Raw genomic sequence first — 21178 nt, 5'->3', positions numbered from 1 at the left:
GCGATAATTGGATGTTCTTAAAACAAATATTAGCAAATAAGCGAAGCGTCAAGGGCTTAAATGCTATTTTTAAGAATTAAGAACATCAAATTTCTAAGGGGGAACTATTAGACCGTCGATAATTTGGAGACAAACACTCTATCGTTTTTATTGTTAACCACTATCTTTTCCGCCTATTCAAAACCGAGCATCGTGATTTATTGTTCACTTTTTAAGGATAAAACACTTAATTGAAAGCCGGAATTTAACAAACGAAACATCACCGGCAGGCACAAAACCAACTAAATGAAATGTATTTGGTTAGGTTTTAATGTCTTTTAATGTCTTTAAACCAATTAGAATCGGAGAAAAATTAGCAGTTAGCTATAATTAACAATTATTCACTGACACTGAGGCCAAGCATTGCTGTAAGGTTGGTTCTCAATATGATCACCCCGATCGTTTCTGTCGCATCGATCGTTTGCAAACACTGAGACAATCGTAGATGTAATATTCTCATATAATCGTCCCAATTGCAAGAAAACGTTTTGAAGTGACAGAGGCGATAGAAACGATTGGGGAGATTATATGAGAATCGCCCTTTAGTATATACCACACAAGCTCAATAAAATAGTGACCGAAAACATAACTTTTAGAAGACGAAGCGAAAATCGCGGACATTTTGTTTCCCGTCAGATCGGCTCTATAGAAGTAAAAAAGTAATATTCACATGTGTGGTATATATTAATTAACAATTATTCGTCCAAGGCGAATTGATTATTCAACAATAATCACTGAGACTGAGGCGGACAATCGTTTTAGTATAATTTTCAGAGGTGAATATAAAGAACTGCAAAGTCAGAGTAGACAACACGAGGAATACCGAACAAGTTTCAAGGTAAACGTTGGAATTATAATTGTAAAAAAATAGCCTTTCAGATACACCAAGAAATGGCTTGTGCGCGAAACGCTGCCAATCAGCCTTGAATGAAAACTTCAACTTGATACGTCTCACACGTCAAAAAAAGGCGGCTTCTGATTAGACGTATCATTTTTCTCACACGTGACAAAAGCGATACGCGCCATTTGATTGGTTTACATCGGTTTGCGAACTAAAATTTACTTAGCGGCTTTTCAGTGAGTAAATCTCAGTACGTATTAATTAGTTTGATTTTATGTGTATAAGGCTCTGCTTTGCTGGGAGCTCCGCTATGAAGCAAATGAAAATATTGGCAACATCACAAACGGAGGATGATAAGTTTCTGGTGAGACCTTTTGAGGCGGTTTAAATGTGTAAATAAAAAAAGAAAAAACACATCAATAGCAATAAAAATAATGCTAAACCACCACATTCCAAGCTTTTAAATGACGATGTTCATTTCTCCCCTTTCGATAGGGACTTCAGAAGCGAATATTAATGAGCTTCCTGTGAACTTCTGTTTCAAAAACGAATTTAAAACGTTTTTAAAACAATCTCCAGCAATTTGTTGCATCGACAGCATTTATCACATCGTCTATATAGAAAGAAAAAAAAAATAAAATGGTTTGAACAAAAACGTTTTCTTCACTTACCTTTCTTGCATGTGAATCGGTGACAGTCTGTGCAATTGATGTCATTCCATTCGTAGTGGCGATCTTTAAGGAAGCCAAGAGTATGGACACAATCCTGATTGCGAAAGTTGTTTGGTTGCTTTTGCGCCCAGTAATGGAAGTCAGAAGGTGTTCCGTCACTCCACGAAAAAGTACCTTCAGTGTTGATATCAGAGAAACCCAACCATGACTGTTCCCCGCCGTGTAGACTTTGAACAAAGACATTTTCTTCCTGGCTGTGGATGCTGGGAAGATTAGCTCCGAGTGTGGCACATGTGCTTTGGCTGCCACTCCACGAGTCACACGAACCCACTTTTCTGAAGCAATAACCTTTAAAATACCTCCAGTTTTCATCGCAAACATCTGTTCAAAGCAAATTGTATAAATATCTGTAAATTCACCCATTCAGGCTTATTCACATGTTCTGATTGCTTTTAATCTTTTGTCTTATGCTTATCAAATGTCAAAGTGATAAACATCACCTTAAAATGTTGCATACAACAGCACTAGTGACGGTTAAAGAAAAAAAAAACAAATAAATAAATAAAAATAAATAAAATACACTTATAACTCCCGGCTGGCTGAAAATCGTCGAGGCCCTGTTAGGGGTTTTTGTGATAAGGGATAACAGGAAAAAATCCTCCAAAACAACATTTCAAGCATTTCAATCACATCCTATCGAGAGAGGTTACGCAGCGAGCCTAGTCCAAAATCTCTTGCAAGAGTTTATTTTGAATCAAAAAGCAGGCCCTACAACCAAGTACCTTAAAACAAATAAAAAAATGCCTTTTGTATGGCAATACCACCCAGCAGTACCAAACTTGAAGCAAATATAAAATACTCATGAAAATCTGGCATTTAATAGAACAAAAATCATTTCCCAAGAAAATATTCAAAGTACCTCCCCTGATATCATACAAAAGGGGAAGGTATCTCAAAGATATACTCGTAAGATCGAAACTATGAAAATGGCTAATACGCATGCGCGAGATTAGTCTAGGCTTGTCAACTTACTTTTATCGCATTTATAACATAAATAAGATATTTATAGCATCTAGTGAGACATTAATGCACGATTTCACTTTTCTGTACGGTGAAAACTCCACCAAATGTACTAATAACGCTGTTGATACTTTTAGGGGGAAGGGATAACAGTGCTCCGAATAAAAGGGATAAGGGATAACTGCCCCCCCCCCCCCCCCCTTGACAGGGCCTCGTCGTTCCTTCATCAGTTTAGAAAACTTACTTTATTCAAAACAAGCAAAAATATTTATCCAACCCTGCGATAGCTTCACCCTTTCATCTAGTGACCCCACACGCAATCCACATCTCACCCTCCCCAAATTTCTCTTCCCGTTCTTATATGTAAAACAGCTAAGGATTGTGGGGCCCACCGCCTTATCCTCTCCCCTCAACTCCACTTTCATCCGCCTTTTACCATATAGTTACTCCACACAGCGGTCAAACGCCGCGCACGTGCGCAGTTCCTGTGCAATTCCCGCCAAAAATCTCCATACAAAGTCTTACATTTTCCGAAAGCTTTCGCTTTAAAGCCAAAAGTTAACGCCCTCCCTAGAAAGTTTATGTTTATACGCAGCTTAGGGATGGAACTTTGATAATTGATCTCCACTGAGTTACCAGCTTGAATTTTTTCACCCTACTATTTCTATAACAATTTCCCACAAAAGTTCGCACGGCTTTCGAGTCAAATTCTTAGAAAAGTTCGAGGCGCTGAAAACCGGAGGTGACGTCATTTTTGCGAATAGTTACCCCAACCACCTCCTCCGCGCATTCATCTTGTCACCTTTCGTTGTTGTTGGCCAAGTGGAGGAATTTGAAGAGTCGCCGCGACAAAAATAAACGACAATCAACAATTAACAAAATAAAGCGAATTAAGCTTATGCTCCCCCAAGTTTTTTTTTTTTGTAATTTGTTTATTTTTTTTCCAACAAGCAGGTTACAATACACACAATAACTTACTTACATTTCACGTTGCATTACATTATACATTACTTATACTTATAACTTAACTCTGTGACTTATTTACAATACACTACTTGCAGTATATAGCTTAGAATAACCTACAGTACAGAACTTACAATTAACTTCTTACATTACACTAATAAATTTACATTTTTCTTAAAAAAAAAAAATATATAAAACACAAAGACAGTGCCATGCCTACAGACAATATATATGTATAACGACATACAGTTCAGTAAGTTGCCTTTAATTGATTAGATAGCTGTTTCGAGACAAGAAGTGCCACGAGCTTGCCAGCTATTTTAAAATGAGAGGAGGAAGCCTAACAGATCCTTCCATTTGTCATAATGAAAGTTGATCTTGTTATTTTCTTTAGCAATTAAACGTTCAGAATCATGCTTTCAAAGTTTTTGTGAAATTGATTACGCTAGGAAGAGAGTTGTTATGTTTACATCTGAAAATATGTTGTTTTCCTAATAGAATTAGATGATTCTTTAGAAATGCATTTTCAACTGCGTCGGTGATCCCTAGGATCATTTCTCTTTCAATTAGCTCATAACCCCCCAATAGATGCTTAATTGACTGCCAAAAGTTTGCTACCAACGGACAATGGAAAAAGAAGTGGGACATGTTTTCCTCTGAGGATTGGCAGAAAGAGCAAAAAAAAATACTGTTTTGCATACCTGATAATACTGCATATGATACTGTCATTGGATCAAAGCGTTGAACAAAAAGTTCTTTGGTACAAACACGAAATCCGTTTTTGGTGATATACTTAAGGGAGAGATCGAAAAAGAAAAAAATGTTGTAAGCATTTGAATGTATGGGAAATATATAATCACACTTGTACAACAATTTATACCATGCCATAGAAAATATAGCCACTCAGAATACAGGAAAGCCGTTGTATTTTCGACGGAATTCAACCCAACCTTCCCATCGTGTGCTGCGATCTTATTCACGATGAAATTTAGTAAGCGTATTTTCTATGGCATAGTATAAAATAGTTACACAACACTTTCTCGTGGTATACTATGGAATATCCCACTTGTCACTTGAATTTCCTTCGAGAAAATACAAGTGACTCGTGGGATATTCAATACCACTCGAAAGCATTGCATAACTAGTATATATTATAATCATTTCATCGGGCATTGTGGCGTATTTTGCGGGCTAAAATGGAGAATTCAACGGGCTAAAATATATTTTAGCCCGCTACCGTGGACCAATCAGAAACAAGAAAATAACGAAGCCAGCCAATCAGAACCGTTTTCTTGCTGGCTGGTAAAAGCTGGCATCACTTCAAGCCCTTTGAGTCGAGACGCTTCCAACTGCAATTGCAAACTGTTTTTAAGCTTTATAGCGACAAAATTGTTGAAGGACTGAACGGGGAAGCAAATTTTCAGACTTCTTAGCTAGGTGAAGAAGAATTGCAGAAACTTAAAGAAGAATCGAGGCGGTGAAGTAAATGTAAGTTTGTCTTCGTCGAGCGAAAATCGCTCAGTTGAATTTCAGGCATATTCCAAACTGCCAGTTCAGTTAACAGCGCAATTTATTTTAACACTTCTAAATGACGACTATTTCTTTGCTGTCGATAGAGTTTTTTAATTTCCTTTTCAAGCAAAGATTGTTTTGATTAATTTTGCGGTTTTCTGCCGAGTTTTGTAAACTTTTAAACCTGGTTTACAATCAGAAATAAACGCCGACTCGCAAGTCGGCAGTGTTCAAGATATCGCTTACTGTTTTTGATTCTTTAACTAAATGCCCTTTGAAATGATTATAATAGTAATAGAGTTGATGTTCTTGGGCGTAAATATGTTTTTGGCCCTTCTCAGTGCCTGAGTCGGGCCAAAAACATATTTACGCCCGCAAACATCAACTCTATTGTTATATTAACTTTCAGCCCATTTACTCCAGCAATGCAAGATCATACCAAAATCTAGGTTCTGTTTACTAAAGGTTGATTGTAAATGACCATTAACAAACACGTGCTATTGAAATTAAAACGCTGCTATTTGGGCAATATCATCGAAATAATAGGTTCGTTTCTTAACGGTTTTTGTTTTAGCAATTTTTGAACAGCGGTTCAAGTTTGCTGCTGCTTTTATCGTCTGCATGTTTAATTTGTATTTAAATATATTAATAAAAAAAACAGCCTGCTTTCAGTCGTCTACTTTTTCCTCAAGAGGAGAAACTGTTGAGTGACGGGAAACAAATATAAAAGAATGTAAAGATCACCTCACCTCGATCCAGCTCACAATTCCATTGCACACCTCGGCTGCATTTCCACCTCCGGTGAAATGCTTCGCTGTTAAAAGCACTGTTGGGGATTTGTTGTAGGCCCGAACGAAGCTCACATCCTGTAACAATAATTAAAATTATTTAAAAACTCGAATTTAAAAAGTTTCGTAAATACTTCATTTTTCCTTTACAACAAGAAACTTTTGGCTTGCCATACTACGCGACCGTGACGAAAGTTCACAAAATGGCTGTTGGTTTGTAGAAGTAGAATGAAACTCGTACAGTTTGGAAGCTAGAAGAACTATAGACCGTAAACATTCCTAGCTCCATCTCCTCTTCAGCTATTTGAATCGAAAAAAAATTACGAAAACGAACGATGCACGTTTTACGAATTCATTAATTGCAAATCACTGTTAAGAAGAACATTGTAATATTCCTTGCAAACGTTTCAACCTTTCCCAAGGCTTATAACCAGAAACTGAACTGAAAACCTGCATCGATCCAGTTCATACAAATAAAGGGCAAAAGAGATAGTCAATGCCTTCAGGTATGGAGAGAAAATATTGTTTTGCAAAGAAAATCATTAAATGTCCGTGGTATCTGATTGAAAAAAGTAAAGCCTGCTGTCGACACAAGTGTCATAATATTAGGCCGCATTAAGAGGCTACCAGTAATTAGTTCCCCTGAATGCGATGCTGGTCCATCGTAGGGTTACTCCCAGCAGTAAATTCGCCTGCATCCGTTAATTATACCTGGGTGGAACGATTCATCATGTAAGTTAAGTGTCTTCCCAAGAACACACCGCAGTAGCCCGGCCAGGGCTCGAACGCAGTCCACTTGATCTGGAGTCCAGCGCACTATCCACTAGGCCTTTGCGCCTTCCACCGTATTACTTATACCCGCAAAGTGTATTTTAAAAAAGTTTTTGACGCACTATTTTTTATGTTAATATATTTTTGGCCGAATCGCAAAGATAACACCCCGCGAAATACTGTCTAGCCAAAATCGCGAGATTAAGTACTAAAAAGTAGTAGTATCATTATTAATAATGCGCTCCCTTTGCCATCAACCCCTTGAAAATCTTAGAACTGCAATGTGTCCGTGTGTTCTACCAACTAACTACAACCATCCCAGATTTCGTGCTACCAATATACATGTACGATGCTTACCTGGCAGAAGGCGAAGTTAAACCTCTTTGAAGGCAACACATTATTTGGAAAGCTGATATCCCGGTGTTCCTTAAACAGTGGCCTATGAAGCGATTCGAATGCAAGCCAGTTCTGTAGAAAAGAAAAAGACCAACCACAGCGTGTTCGTAGTGACTTAATTCCTCTTCAAAAATAGAAAATAAAAATCTGAATTGTGTACAGTCGTATTAAAAAAAAAAAAAAATTTTTAAGGGACTGTAGTCTGACAAGCATAAATATGCATAGTTTGACAAAAAAGACAACAACAACAACAAAGAAAAGCAAAAAAGGGCTGGGCGGACTGGCTTCAACACGAAGATTAAGCGCTCCCTGCCTCCGCTGTTTAAAGCACTATTGAGTTAATCCAGAAATAGCACCAATTTTTGTCTTATTTTTCAATTTTTCAACTAACTCTTACCCTGCATCCAATTTTTGCATTTTTTTTGCCTCTGACGCTATGAGAGTTACTAAAATATTTTTTATAAAACCTAGCATTGGGAAGGTTCAATGAATCGACTGGACTAGAAATCTATAAAGCTTACCACTGAGATGTCATCATGAACCCCTGCAAAGTTTTGAAGCTCCCTGAGACAAATCTTGAAAGAACTTGACGAGACATCTTCGAGCCACACGCTGGTAGCATCGTGCTTGAGGCGAGACCTGTGGTGTTCAGCTGTTGTAAATATTGTCGGTGGATTAGAGAACTTTCCCTAAAATATTCAAGCGAATATGGGAGTAAGTTTTGAGTTCAGATAGGATCTAAATCATTTTCTAGATCGTTAAGAAAAACAAATTCTCAACGTAATCGTTCTCGTATACCTAGGGGAAACGGTAGACTTACGTTTGGAAGGGTGACTGTCTGGCAGCTAGTCCCAGTCCACCATCGAGAGAACATTTTCTCGCCTGCAACTCCCCCAGACGGAGCACCTTGATAATATAGTAAACATAATATATAAGCAAGGGTTTTGATATACATAGGCAAGTAAAAATAAACGATAATAACGATCGACGTTTCGGAGTCGTCATGACTCCATTATCAAGTTAACAAAAAATGAAAAGAATAAACTGTCAGAAAAAGTTCGCTTAAGATTAACATAATAAAATATGCAATGTCACGCAAATAGTTTGGCTCGGAGTGAGTCTGATTGGACATTTAGAGATGGTGACAATTCTCTGATTACTAGCATTCCATGCACTAAACAATCAAACTAATTTTTTCACTTCTTGATGACACGAAACTGTTTGTCAATAGATGATGTTTTGTTCTTGTGCTCGTCCACGCGCTGATGTAAATGCCTCAGTGTATATCCTACATAACTTGCATCACACAAGTCGCATTGGAATCTGTATACAACACACTGCTGGTTTACAGTAGGTGGTTTTAAGCTTTTGTTCGATTTTGTTGCTAACAAAAACTGGTTGAATGACTGTGCGCGTTTTCTGGCTTAGGTCGTTGAGTTGTTTCCGTACAAAATCTGAAGAATCCTAATCTTTGAAGGGTAGTACTATTCGACAGTCAAACAGTTCGAATAGTACTACCCTTCAAAGATCATATTAAATACTGCAATGCGCAATTGAAAATTTTATATTAACAATTTGCGCAATATAAAGTTATAACTAATTATTAAATTATTATTGTTATTACCTTGATAGGCGACCCAATCAATTGTGGCGAAGCTATCTGAGGGATAGTCATTCCTACCAGCTCGAGTAACACAGGCTGTAAACTGAGTGCTGTTAACACTTTCAACCCACGGTGAAGTGGCCTCGTGTACGAAGGTGGCATCAGAGTAATTCATGTGGTTGACAGTAAGTTGTATGTATATTTTCTTATGTGGATAAAATATGAAAGGCTCAAATTTGATTACTTCACACTGATCCTCTGCCCAAGATGGAACGTTTTGGAACTTGTGCCTTCCTTTCTGAAGTGGGAAACCTGCAATAATACAAAAGCATACAAAGGCAATTAATGAAACGGTTAGTAGGCAAGGTTGCTGCCTCAGCTGATCTCTGCTGGAGACGGTCACTTTATCTTTTATTTTTTAATTGTTAGTTCTGACAGTATAGCCACGACAAAATGACAAAAGGAGGACAGTCCAAGTGGATGTATATCTAGTGGCAAAACGAATTTATTCAAAATTTAAAACAATATGGAATCTAATAGATCATAAACCCAAACGAGTACGAAAACGAGTACGAAAACTTACTGTCTGTCTGTCTGTTTGTCTGTCTGTCTGTCTGTCTGTCTGTCTGCCTGTCTTTGATTTTTCTTCAAGACTAGACTAAATACCTGTGCAGCTTCCAGGGTGATAGTTGGTATAATTTCCACGTGTTCTGCAGATTTCTTGTTTTAGCAAGCAAAAATTTCTGAATGTGCGACCATTAGAAGCGCAGACCTGTTCTTCGTATGATGGGCAACTATTTTCACAAACACAAGTACACCGGTGTGGAGACAAAGCTACGCCATGACTGTGGTACTTGCAAATTGCATTTGTACACGGATCAAGGTCTGAAAAGTAAACATAATAACATTTGTTTGTAAACTGACGGTCGTTAAAAGAGTAACAAAAATATGTAATATAGATTGAATGTTAAGAATAGCTCGACTTTGTGGATAATTGTGTTTATCGATAAAATGATGGTATGCTATCGCTTACTGTTTTAACCCTTTTCACTCTTTTTTTTTTCTTGAAACGAAACCTATGCATGGCGGTTCAATTGAGCTATTTTTTATTTACCTCCAATAACCAGGTAGTCTACAGTGACGTTGCTTCTCTGGCCATCGTATCCTGCGTCATCTTTAACACACACTCTAAAGTGGGTTTTCGTCACTTCCTGCATAGAGATAGTAAGACATTATAAGGCATCACTAAGAATAATACAGGCTGCCATTGTTATCTTGCATGATTCTTTCAAATATTCAAGCTTTTATTATATTTTAAAGCTGAGAAATGTTTTTTCTTTTGCTAGTTCAAAATTCTCGATGACTTTTCTTATTTATGTTTTATGTGTATGCTTATTACTGAAATCCGATCATTTCTATCTCGCATTTCCCCCTTTTTTTTCTCAGTCGCTTTCTGCTCGCCAGGTTATCTATGTAATTTGTAAAATAAAAACTTGAATGGCCAAAGTTAAAACCACTTTGTAAGACTGTTTCTGGTTTTCTCGAAAAATGTAATTTGAAAATAAAATTTCAACCAGGAATCAAGAACACATCCCTTTCTCAAAGTAACTCTGTCCATAGCTAGTTTGAATCTGTCGACATAAGGCTTTCGGGCCTGACATCCAAACAGTAATTGCAGAGTAGAAAAGTTATGTGCCATCAATAATCACAATATTGTATTTCATTTTTTAGAAAACTGCCCAAAATTACTAAAGAAATTGAAATCAATAAAGCGGTGCAAAAAACTAAAAAAAAATGAAAGGTTGACTTTCAGAAGGAACACAAAAAATACTAATTTGAAAAGACGCGACAGTCAAAATGCCGTTTCCATGGTAACGGCAAGTTCCCGACACAATAGCATATTATACCAAATGATTCCTAGATCAAGTCTAGATAAATGATTGAAGCTTGATGATGCCATAAGCGTTTACAGTCAGTGCCGACACTCCCCCCCCCGGTTTGTATAGGGTTAAATCGAGTTAGCTTATAAATAATGTTGTTTATTATAGTAATCGAACTGAGTGGAGTGCAATTTGGTCTGAAATCATACGAGTACGAGTGATTTCAAAATCGAACGAGTATGATTTTAGACCAAAATTGCACGACACGAAGTTCAATTACCACTTTATTACATCCATTTTGAAATCGCACAATTTAGATTTTAGTCAGTACCGATATTTTATTGATCCAGTAGCTGATTGGAAAGAAAGCGCAACCGGAAACGCTTTTACATCTCATTTTGAAAACAGAAAGACAAAGACGTCATGTGTCAAAAACTCAGTCGAGCGTAACGAAGGAAAACATCTTTCATTCAGGGAAACTCGCGCAGTTCTCAGGTTCTCAAGCAGAACAAAGACAGTTTTATGTACTTCAACGTTCAATCCTCGTTATCTGACTCAATTATGTAAGTTTCTTTTGTGGTTGAGACTTCTCGTTGTCCTTGTGGAAGAAAATGGTGCAACCTATCGTGTTGAGGATTTTTTGTGAGTTGAGAAACTCTCTCGATCGCATGCTCAGGACTCGATCAGGTCAGTAGATGTATTTTCTCCTACAAATGTCGTTTAATGGCACTCTACATGATTTAAAAGGATTCCTGCTCGTAATATTCTCCGTCCTTATTTGACCTCAGGTTAGAAATGATCTTGTCAAGTTGTTCCGGTGGCATTGTTTTCGTGTTAAAATTTTCAAGATGGCGGAACTGGCACCAGCCGCTTAAAGACATTCAATCATCGTTTTGTCATGTTTTGTCATATTTTGGCGTATTTTTATTTACAGCGACAGACTTAGCTCTTGTATTGCTTCGCTTGAAACTAAAGGAAACCTGCATGGAAGCCTCTACTTCTTTTGTTGGCTCTGCATTTGTTGTTGTGTGATTTTCATTTGTTTATATTTTGATGGACTCGGGATCACACGGATCTTGTGCAAATGGTGAAGATAAATCGCCAAAATATTTGTCAAAATGACGCTGAAAGTTGGAAACTTCCTCAAATGTAGGTTATGAGGCTTGAAGGAGCTCAATATTGTTATTCAGAAACTGAAAGTAGTTATATCCATCCATTTTTTAAAGCAAGATTTTGGAGAACAAATTTAAAAATTCACTAAACAATAGACAATGGCTTTCTTTCTCATAAAATTTTCCTGCAATTTGTTTGTTAAATTTAAGCAAGCCTTGAAATCTGATTGGTTGTTTTGTTTTACTGTTCCTTTCTCATTGGCTGGAAAAAAGATGCAATTTGGAGCAAAAATTAGTGCGATTCGTGAATAAATCGCACTCCTGAGAGCCAATCAGATTGCAAGGATCACCAGTGATTTCAAAATGGATGTAATAAATAAATTTACCTCCAGCCAGCTGCTTAATGGACCTTTTATCGGACAGGCAATGTTGGTATTGTTGCTGCCTCCATTGAGAACAGTTGTGAGTACCACGGGCGGTGCGTAAAATGGGCTTGAAAAGCTGACATTCTGCAAGAACGTGCAAAAGTGAATACATGTTTGTAAAGCCATAATAGATTTAGTTTTAATGACCAAAAGCACATTTCAACAGCCTCTTGCAAGCATGATTTTAATCATCTTTGTCTTAACCCTCGAACGTACAAGGGAGGGGTGGATGATGAGGATTTTAAAAATTTTGAAAAAAAAAGAGTTACTCTACAATACTGAAACTTTCAGTAGCTGTTCATTCATCCTTTGCAAAAACTTTGATATGTCAACCATGTGTCCACGATATTTGATGTTGCCATGGTAACGTCATGATTACAAGCAGGTTTAGCCCGAAATCGTCAATTTTAACACTTTCCAGTTTTTTAAACATAATTGTGTGATTTGTTATATTCCACATTTCATAAGCAGTTTGACATGATTTTACAGCAAAACTTGTTATTTTCTGCTTTTTTTAAGAAAAAGGTGAAATACAAGATGGAAGATCCTGGATGGTGGCTCAAATGACGTCACAGCCGACAAAAAGCATGTCATCTTGTAGAGTAAGCTGAGGGCTATCTACTCAGTGCCTTCCCCCCTCCTGTGCGGTGGGTGTTTGAGTTTGCTTGTACGTCCAAGGGTTTATTTACAACAGTACTGAGACAGTTAAAAATTAAAACATAAATAGTGATTTCGCATCTTTTTTGCCCCGGCTCATAGTAAATTGAGCTTAAAGCGGTTTTCGATTGAGTGTCGAAATTAATTCGCATTTGCTTTTTTTTTCTGCATTACCACGCTTTGTAAGCACTTAGTAGCGCTTGGGTTAAAAATCTCCCGCCACTTTCTCATCCAATCTGAAGCACAAAAACATTTGTGGCTCACCCATACACGTTTTTCCGCGCTTCGAGTCGGCTACTTATATTTTTTTTGAGTATTTGGTGGTTCGACTGATTGTTTGCGTCCTTTGTGATGGCCTAGATTGATTACTTTGGTTTTGCTTTCACGACACTTAATAAAAAAAAATGCTCCATGCTACTGTAATACAGAAAACAAATAAAACAATACCAAGGTCCATTTTTAAACCTCTCTTATGACATTAAACTGAATGTGCAGTGGATACGTACCTTACACACAGCGTAATTGTTTTGTGCGGTCAAAACTTCGTTCTCAGAAAATATGATCTCCGAGGACTCTTTTGCATCCCACACTGAGGGGTAACGCTCGTATGCCATACAATTCTGGCGAAGGAAGCCCAAGTTTAGCATTTGAGTTGTAGTTTTTAAGTAAATTTTCAAACAGTTATAAGAAAAATATTGTTATATTTGAATTTCAGGCTTAAACGTCACGTACTTTACAATTTTTGACAGCTGAATGTATGCCTTTTGTATTGGGAAGTGTCTATCTGCCTGGTTTTTAAAATCGAGGTACAACGTATAACAAAAATTAGTATATTATTAACGTACCACTGCAAGGTTGCTGTGAGCACCATCAAATGTCCTCGACTCTCGTAAACAAACTTCAAAATGACTTGTGGAGACACTTTCTATCCAAACACTCATGGCGTCCTTCTTTTTATTCGGAGTACCATGTTGGACTGTCAGGTGGACTTTAGGTACCTCTGCAAAGATCTAATAGGTACGAATTGACATTTACATTAGTTTCTTATGAGATCTAAGTATAAAAACAAATTGGAATGGGGCGTCGTTTGCACGATTGATCAGTTTAATGATCAGTTTGATTCGCATTTGCTTCGCAGATAATTTGGTAGGGTAAAGTGTACTTTGACAAGTAGCACTGGATGAAACATAATTTAATACACTTAAGCATTTCCCAATAAGGGAAGAGAGAAAGATGATGGATCCCCAAAAATAATGTTATAACTTCAAAAAATGCAAACACGACATTTAATTTTACCTGAGGAAATGCCACCTGGTTGCATTTTGTTTCTGTAGTAAAAAGGCTGAAACTTGCCGCCCCATGATACACTCCTGATTGATAACCCTGGAATGCAAACCAATCGATGGTGGTGTTACCTGCATAACCCTCGCCACCTTGCACGAGACAGGCCTTAAAACTGCTGGTTGTCACATCTTCCACCCAAATAAAAGCCGAATCGTGTACCCCTGATGATTCGTTTCCATGATTAATGGAAGCAAACACTCGCACGGGAGTTCCACTGGAAAAACCGCTGCTGAATGACACAGGTTCGCAGTGAAAACCGTCAACTCCAACATGGTCAATTTGAAGTTTCCCCCTCTCAACTCCTGAAAAAAAGGAATTTTAAAAAACAAAGCAAAACTTCAATATGACAAGCCAGAAACGAATAGTTAGATTTCCTGCAATAATTGGAATTAAACTGTACATCGTATCCATTTTTTCCTAAGTTAGATATTTAAATATATTAAGAGCGACTATAATCCATGGTCAACATTTTTCGTACATCTTCACTGACTTTAGCAGCTGACGCCAAACGTTTGTTGATATATAGATAAGTTATATAAACACTTGCTAGCTCGACACCGCTTCAATAAAGTGTTGTCAACCAATCTGGATGGATGGCGTTACAGCGGCAAACATCGCTTTGGGCTTTATGGCGCGAGGGTAAAATGTAACAGCAGTCCGTTTTTATTTCCATCGCAACGTAAAGACGGCCAAATGATGCAATTATCCAACTTAAACAATTTTTCAAACTTCAAAAAGATAAACGGAAAGAAAATTGAACTAAAACTAGTATAATTTTTTATGTTTCAACAGGTCATTCAATCGTAATCCAGCTTAAAATAATGCAAAACAAACACTGGAAGATCCATGTTCATGTCCCTTCTTTAATGTTTTGTTAGACAAAGACTTCATTTTTTTATTATTATTATTATTTTTTTTTTTTTTTTGCCGTGACTGAATTTCTACAAATTTGAAAGAAGCAGAACCATAACGAAATTTTTAAAACTAAATTTGGAACTACGAAATATAGGACTATTCAGTTTATCGTTTAAGCCTTTATACATATAAATCGGCTTAAGTGCTTTGCATACATAAGCTGTTCAAACAAGTAGTTCAATGGGTCACTTTGGGATGCCACAAGCTTGCTATTTTGACGCAAAAACACTCAGAAAAACAACCTGGAATTCGGAATTAAATGGAAACAATGGCTACATGTGTAATTGATAAAATAAGATTTTGCTTTGATACCCAAGGGAAAGAAAAATTTACAAAATTTACACATATCGAATTTTACACATGACAACTTACCTATTCAGAATAAATCAGCTTCTTTAATCGGGCTTATATCGCAGGTAAGCAGTCTATTCTTGTAATATTAAACATGGAAAGGCCTCTCGAAATTGTCAACAATGGAACAGTAGAATCGTCGAAGCAGTACAGCTGTTACCCGGATGAACACAAATTTACAGGACAACACAAGTTGCTAAAAAAGCCCTTAAAATTCCGAAGAAGTTGTCCTAATTGCTTTGTAAATAATGACCACGAATCATACAAAGAGAGTAAAGCGAATGTTGAAGAGCTATATATTTTTTCGCAAGGAAACGTTTTTCTTTTCAGCATAGGCTCTGAATAATAATAATAATAATAATAATAATAATAATAATAATAAATAATATTTTAAGAGGAGGCCTCCAATCACCTAGGGGGTGGTTTTCAGGAGGGTCCTCTGAGAAAATAAATGTTAAACATTAAAATACATTAAAATCTAAAATACAATAAAAAGACAAAACCCATGTTGTATGCTTACTTAGATTAAAAACTAGGACAAGAATTAAGATACTACTACGAATGCATGTAGCTTCTGCCACATGGCAATAAGAAATGAGTTTATAGAAGAGTATATGGTGACTATCGAATAACAAATGTCAGATATTTCAATTTTTTTTTGTTTCCACAAGAAAAAACAGTCAATTTCTTAAAAAGAACCTTTTTCGCACAAAATGTACACTAGTCAGAAATAGGATGCGTCTACGTGTTTAATTTTCTATCACAGGTGACGTCGAAATGCAGTACCATGTACGAAAGTCTTCTTCAAGGTGCCGCTCACTCTCGTTTCGATAAAGCGTCGTGGCGCAATGACAATCTGGCGAATGTTCTAAATCTATAACACTATTGGCGAAATCGATTTTGCCAACCTAAGGCCGGCGTCTGCTATTTCTTTTGCGCGCTTCTTCATACTTTCATATGTAACAAATGAGCCGAGGGCGATGTCATAACCATTTCATTTATTTAAACACAATAGGTGATTTAAAACAAATTTACCGCAGTAACTATTTGAAAAAACTATCATTTATTCTAATTTTTCCATATTTTGGTACCTTATAAGAAACAAGCAAACTGTTTGTTTAAGCAATTTAGCTCCTTTGAGGTGTGGCACTATTTTTTAACAAGGAAATAAACCGATTTTCAAATACTAGCCACAGACTTTCCGGTGCACACAGAAGCTTTTGGCTTTCCGTTTTCACTCTGGTTCCATAGCTAAAAAAAACTGTGAATAGTACTTCGACCATGGATCGAATATTTCAACAAGTATTATCAAACTTGCAAACGATCATCTTCACCGTGAAGCCATTTCCTTACACTTGAGGAAATCAGTACCGCCCTTCAAGTACGTTTCACACGAAATTAAATGAAATCTTTACCTCGCATTATGAAACAATGCTCCTGTTTTTGAGCTAGTGAAACAAACCTAAGCGTATTGAATCTGCCGTCTTAATTGACCTTGCATTTTAGTCAGAAGGCTTTTAAAAGTGTTTTCGCAATATTGTTCGCATAAGACTCTTTTGGATAGTTTCCTGCACTACGAAGGTTTAAACTCAATAATAATGAAACACTGAAAGTTACCTTTAACGCCAGCAAACGCTAAGCAGCACCAAAGCAATAAAAGCAGGCATTCTCTCTTTAAAAATACCATGACTTGAAATTATGAAGTGGTCACCCCTGCTGTTAAAATGTAGACTGCCGCACCACAAAATGAACTACAGTTATATGGAAAGAATATGCAACAAGTGTTGATTGGCAGGTGTCAAATATAGTTTCCTTAAGGAAATCACGTATCAGTTGTTATAGTATAAACCCTTAAAAGTAGGTTGTGTCATACGGTAAAGTAAATGACACGATATAGTGTCACATGTCTTGAATAGTAGTTGTCAAATCTTTTTTCCTCGAGGAAATAACATTTTTTTTTTTGTTTTAGTGTGTCACACGAGAAAGTGAACGACAGATAAACAAACAAATATGCAACACATTTTGAGAAGCAAGTGTCAAGTCTTGTTTCCGCAAGGAAACATTTTTCCGAAAGAATATTTAAAAAGCAAGTTTAAAAAAAAAATGAGAAAATAAGTTGAGCCACAGTTCAAAGTAAATGACACTATAGAATGTCACATGTTTTGATGAGCAGTTCTCAAATCTTCTTTCCTCGAGGAAAAAACCGTTTCTGATGTTGCAACATAAGCCTAAGAAAGAATGTCCTTGACAAGGACATTAAAGCGTTTTTATTAAATGAATTATTAAAAAAATGTTTTGTTTATTGTTATTTGGACACGTTGAATATTGGAAAAATGCAGTCACTTAGATTTACACGAACTCATTTGCACCTATCATTCCCAGAAGAGATTTAGGAGCATTGCTTTGTGTGATATGAGTTTTAAACAACGAATTCATAGAAAAGAAACACAAACAGTACTGATTCTACAGTGGTTCATATCTGACCGTCAGACATAAGAGTGACTGTTTCAAAACGCTTGGTAATGATACTATCTTTATAGCTGGTAAGGGGGACCATTTTACAACAGTAAGAAAGATAATTGACCTTAACCTGTGAAACAAATAGCTTTTTTCTGTTCCAGTTACGACCGGTGGTTTAAATTATTTTTCCCAGCCCAAAGTTCCATAAAGCGATAAATTAATGGCTTATGCGATGCGTTGTGACACTGACTTTAAGCTTAAAAAATCTAGAAATTGCAAAAAGCTACGAATTGTAAGTCAGCAATATTTATGTCACAAGTTCGCAAAAATAATAATAAAATATATCTTTAAATATACTATGCAGTCTTTTAACATACAAACTACTGCACAAAAATATTAAAAGGCAGTTATACGTCGAGTGTTGATAAGAAAGAGTGTTGATAAAACAGTGTTGATAAGAAAGTTTGAAATCTCGTTTCCTCAAGGCCTTACACAAGTTCTTGGGTGCTGCTTAGCCCAGCGTTTGAGATTAACCAAATGTGCTGGAGAGCATATTTGCAATATAGTCTTTTTCGACTCAATAAGTACTACTTGGAAATGCTACAATGTATCATTCTAAGTGAAAGTTAATGACATACTTGTGTAAAAGTAGTGGCAAAATTCATACCAATTCTCTTATTCTTGATATTTAGGCACTTATTTTTAATCAGGCACACAAAGTTTGGTCATCAATCTGCTTCCATTGGAGGCGGGGCGCTCACTTTGTAACACTGAAATGACTCGCGATAATCAAATGCTACTCAGATTTATGTGTAGACTAGACATGCTACCAAAAAGAAATCTATCTAGTGTGTGTAATATGCAAGAATCTATGTGGGTTTTTTTTTTTTTTTTTTTTCATTTTTTGAATGTTTTGGCGTTCATTTCATAATATCAGAATGAAATCAATTTTAGCTGTAGTCCTAGATGAGATCATTATTTACCAATTGATACTGACTTTTTCGCAAAAAATAATATCACTTAATAAATACAATTCAGCGGAATTTTCCTATAATAAAGAAAAGCAGTTCAACTCAAAGGTACAAGCTTTCGCATACGGAAATAAGACAGTAGACGTAAAAGCTATAGATATTACAAGTGAAGGTAAACACGAAATTAGCTAATAATATCTCACTTCGATTTACGTTTCTCTTTTTTGAAAAAAAAAATATTGAAATTTTGTTCTGAGAATGGTTATATGCAAATATCACAGAAAATCAAATGACGGCCTTTAACTAGCATTTTGAATAAATGTGAACAACATTTAGCTCAGAATTAATATTCACTAATGATGGACATAATGGACCCGTCCTTTTAATTGATTATACATTTTAGTCAGAACATGTAAAACAATTATCGCAACAATTTGAAAATGCACGATCAAGAAACAGTCCAGACTTGAATTTTGCAGCTTCTTGCACTAAAAAAAAAAAAATGGTAAAAATTGTAATTTTAAGGACGGTTAAATAAATACGAAAACAAAAATTACCTTTAACTCCGACGAAAGCTAGGGAACACCAAACCAACAAAAGCAAACCTTCTTTGAATGCAAATACCATGACTTGAGCATATGAAGCGATCACCCTTGCTGTAGGAATGAAGACTGCCGCACGACAAAGTTAAACACAGTTATATGTAGATAATGCAGCGAGTATTAATTAGCAGGTATCAAGTATTGTTTCCTCAAGGAAATAACGTTTCAGCTGTTTCATCGTTAGCTCGGGAAATACGGCAATACAGCAAGGTGAAATTCCGTCGTATGGAGATAATGCAGCGATTATCGAATAGCAGGCGTCAAAAATGACATTTTAGCCAGCCGTTGCAGTATAAGCCTGGAAAAGCATATGTTTTTCACAATGATTTTTTTGTTGATGTCTTCACTCGAACTTTCTATTTCAACTCTATATGCACCGATGCACTGAAGCCCGGCATGTAACGGAATACTTAGGTACTTCAATTTCTGTCAAATTTCGAAATTTATTTACTTTTAACATGCTTTAACAATTGCTTCATTTGGATGTGTGGCGTTAAGTTCCCGTAGCGATGTAAAGCGAGTGATTGACTGTCAGTTGAGTGCGGGTTATCTAAATATTTCACCAAGAGTCATCGAGTGTGGAGGGAAATATCTTTCAAGTTCTTTGCAGTTGCTTTGTGTTAGAGAGACCAGAATAATTATGTTAACCTTGGTTAATTCACTATGTTGCAACAACAACAATAACAACAAAAAATAACGGCATGTTAAAATACAGTTATGTGGAACGATTTGAGAACAACGCGTAATGATTGGCATTTGCCGAATCTTCGTCTGGAAAGAAGATTACATTTAAGCTCTTAAATGTATGCGCGATCACGAGCTCACTTATGACCAAGAGTTTACCACACAAGTGAAATTTAGAAGGTTGCTGTGTTCGCCTTAGACACCAGAAGTAAAGGAAAGATTGATGTTGTATTATACAATATTGGATATTACGGAACTTGCTTACGTGTGACACACGAACTATTCTCTAAACAACTGAGCAATTACCACTGACCGTCGAAGGAAATACCATTGTGCCTTGTGTTAGCCGGATAAAATAGATAAAACCATTATGGTTAAAATGAGTAAATGTGGCGTGATCATGCAGGCAAATAACAGACAAAAAAACGAGCCTAAAAAACTAAAAACAAAAAAGACTACTGATAGTCAGTGTAATGATGTAATGTAAAATTCAGGGCTTCAACGGCCCGTTGAAGCCCTGAATTTTTTTCAGGCTTCTTTATTCCAATTGCTTAAATTGGAAATTCACTGCGACGATCATTTATCACTCTCAGTCAGTGTCTTTTGATTAGTTAAACTAAGCAGCTGTGAAAAACAGACTTTTTTCTTTGGTCACGCAAGCTTCAAAGAGTAGGAAACTAAAACCGAAATATAACAAAAGATGAAAAAAAAAAGAGCGCATCACTCCTTTCGGCCTCGTATTTTATAAAAGAACTGTTGAAAACTCTATTAATAATGTTATAACAACATAAAAAAAAAAAAAAAAAAAAAAAACTTCAGATCGCTCTAAACCAGGTTGAAACCCCGTTTTAAAATCAATCAAATATATATGTTTGGATACTTTTGCTGTTAATTAAAGTGGAGAGCCATAAATGGAGAAAGTTTTTATCTACATGTACGTCTCGCAGTAATTCGGTGAGATGTTCAAAATGGCCGAAGGATTATTTCTTCGAAGCGCTCGCTATGCACTAGTTATTCAGACAACCGTTGGTTTTAGAAATTAAGAAATTTAAAGGTCTCTTGCACTCCTGCTAACAGAATTGCCCGATAAATTGAAAGTCTCTATTACGTTGCGAAGGCTTTTTTTTTAAAGTTACACACAACAAAGGCTGCAATTAGCTTCAATTAGAGCCA

The 21178-nt window shown here is 36.4% G+C and overlaps 1 protein-coding gene across 2 annotated transcripts in view; it reads right to left on the bottom strand.

Annotated features, from left to right (window-relative positions):
• Positions 1 to 21178, bottom strand: part of LOC144665192 (uncharacterized) — a 29634-nt gene that overhangs the window by 5457 nt on the left and 2999 nt on the right. The window contains exons 1-14 of one of the 2 annotated variants that reach the window (XM_078526378.1): positions 16906 to 17005; positions 13975 to 14324; positions 13524 to 13688; positions 13185 to 13298; positions 11983 to 12105; positions 9719 to 9815; positions 9271 to 9489; positions 8626 to 8916; positions 7822 to 7907; positions 7523 to 7690; positions 6963 to 7073; positions 5796 to 5912; positions 4236 to 4326; positions 1552 to 1932 (exon numbers count right to left, since the gene is read on the bottom strand). In XM_078526378.1, coding sequence (XP_078382504.1) covers positions 1552 to 1932; positions 4236 to 4326; positions 5796 to 5912; positions 6963 to 7073; positions 7523 to 7690; positions 7822 to 7907; positions 8626 to 8916; positions 9271 to 9489; positions 9719 to 9815; positions 11983 to 12105; positions 13185 to 13298; positions 13524 to 13688; positions 13975 to 14324; positions 16906 to 16975 — 2383 coding nt within the window. In that variant the 5' untranslated portion in view covers positions 16976 to 17005. Of the gene's footprint in view, positions 1 to 1551; positions 1933 to 4235; positions 4327 to 5795; positions 5913 to 6962; positions 7074 to 7522; positions 7691 to 7821; positions 7908 to 8625; positions 8917 to 9270; positions 9490 to 9718; positions 9816 to 11982; positions 12106 to 13184; positions 13299 to 13523; positions 13689 to 13974; positions 14325 to 16905; positions 17006 to 21178 lie in introns of those variants that run through there. The other variant, XM_078526379.1, reaches the window with a different exon arrangement.

The sequence above is a fragment of the Oculina patagonica genome, chromosome 9 (assembly GCF_052425735.1).
Source record: "Oculina patagonica isolate OP01 chromosome 9, crgOcupat, whole genome shotgun sequence".
Classification (NCBI taxonomy): domain Eukaryota; kingdom Metazoa; phylum Cnidaria; class Anthozoa; order Scleractinia; family Oculinidae; genus Oculina; species Oculina patagonica.
The sequence above is the reverse complement of the archived record's forward strand: the minus strand, read 5'-3'. Positions and strand labels throughout refer to the sequence as shown.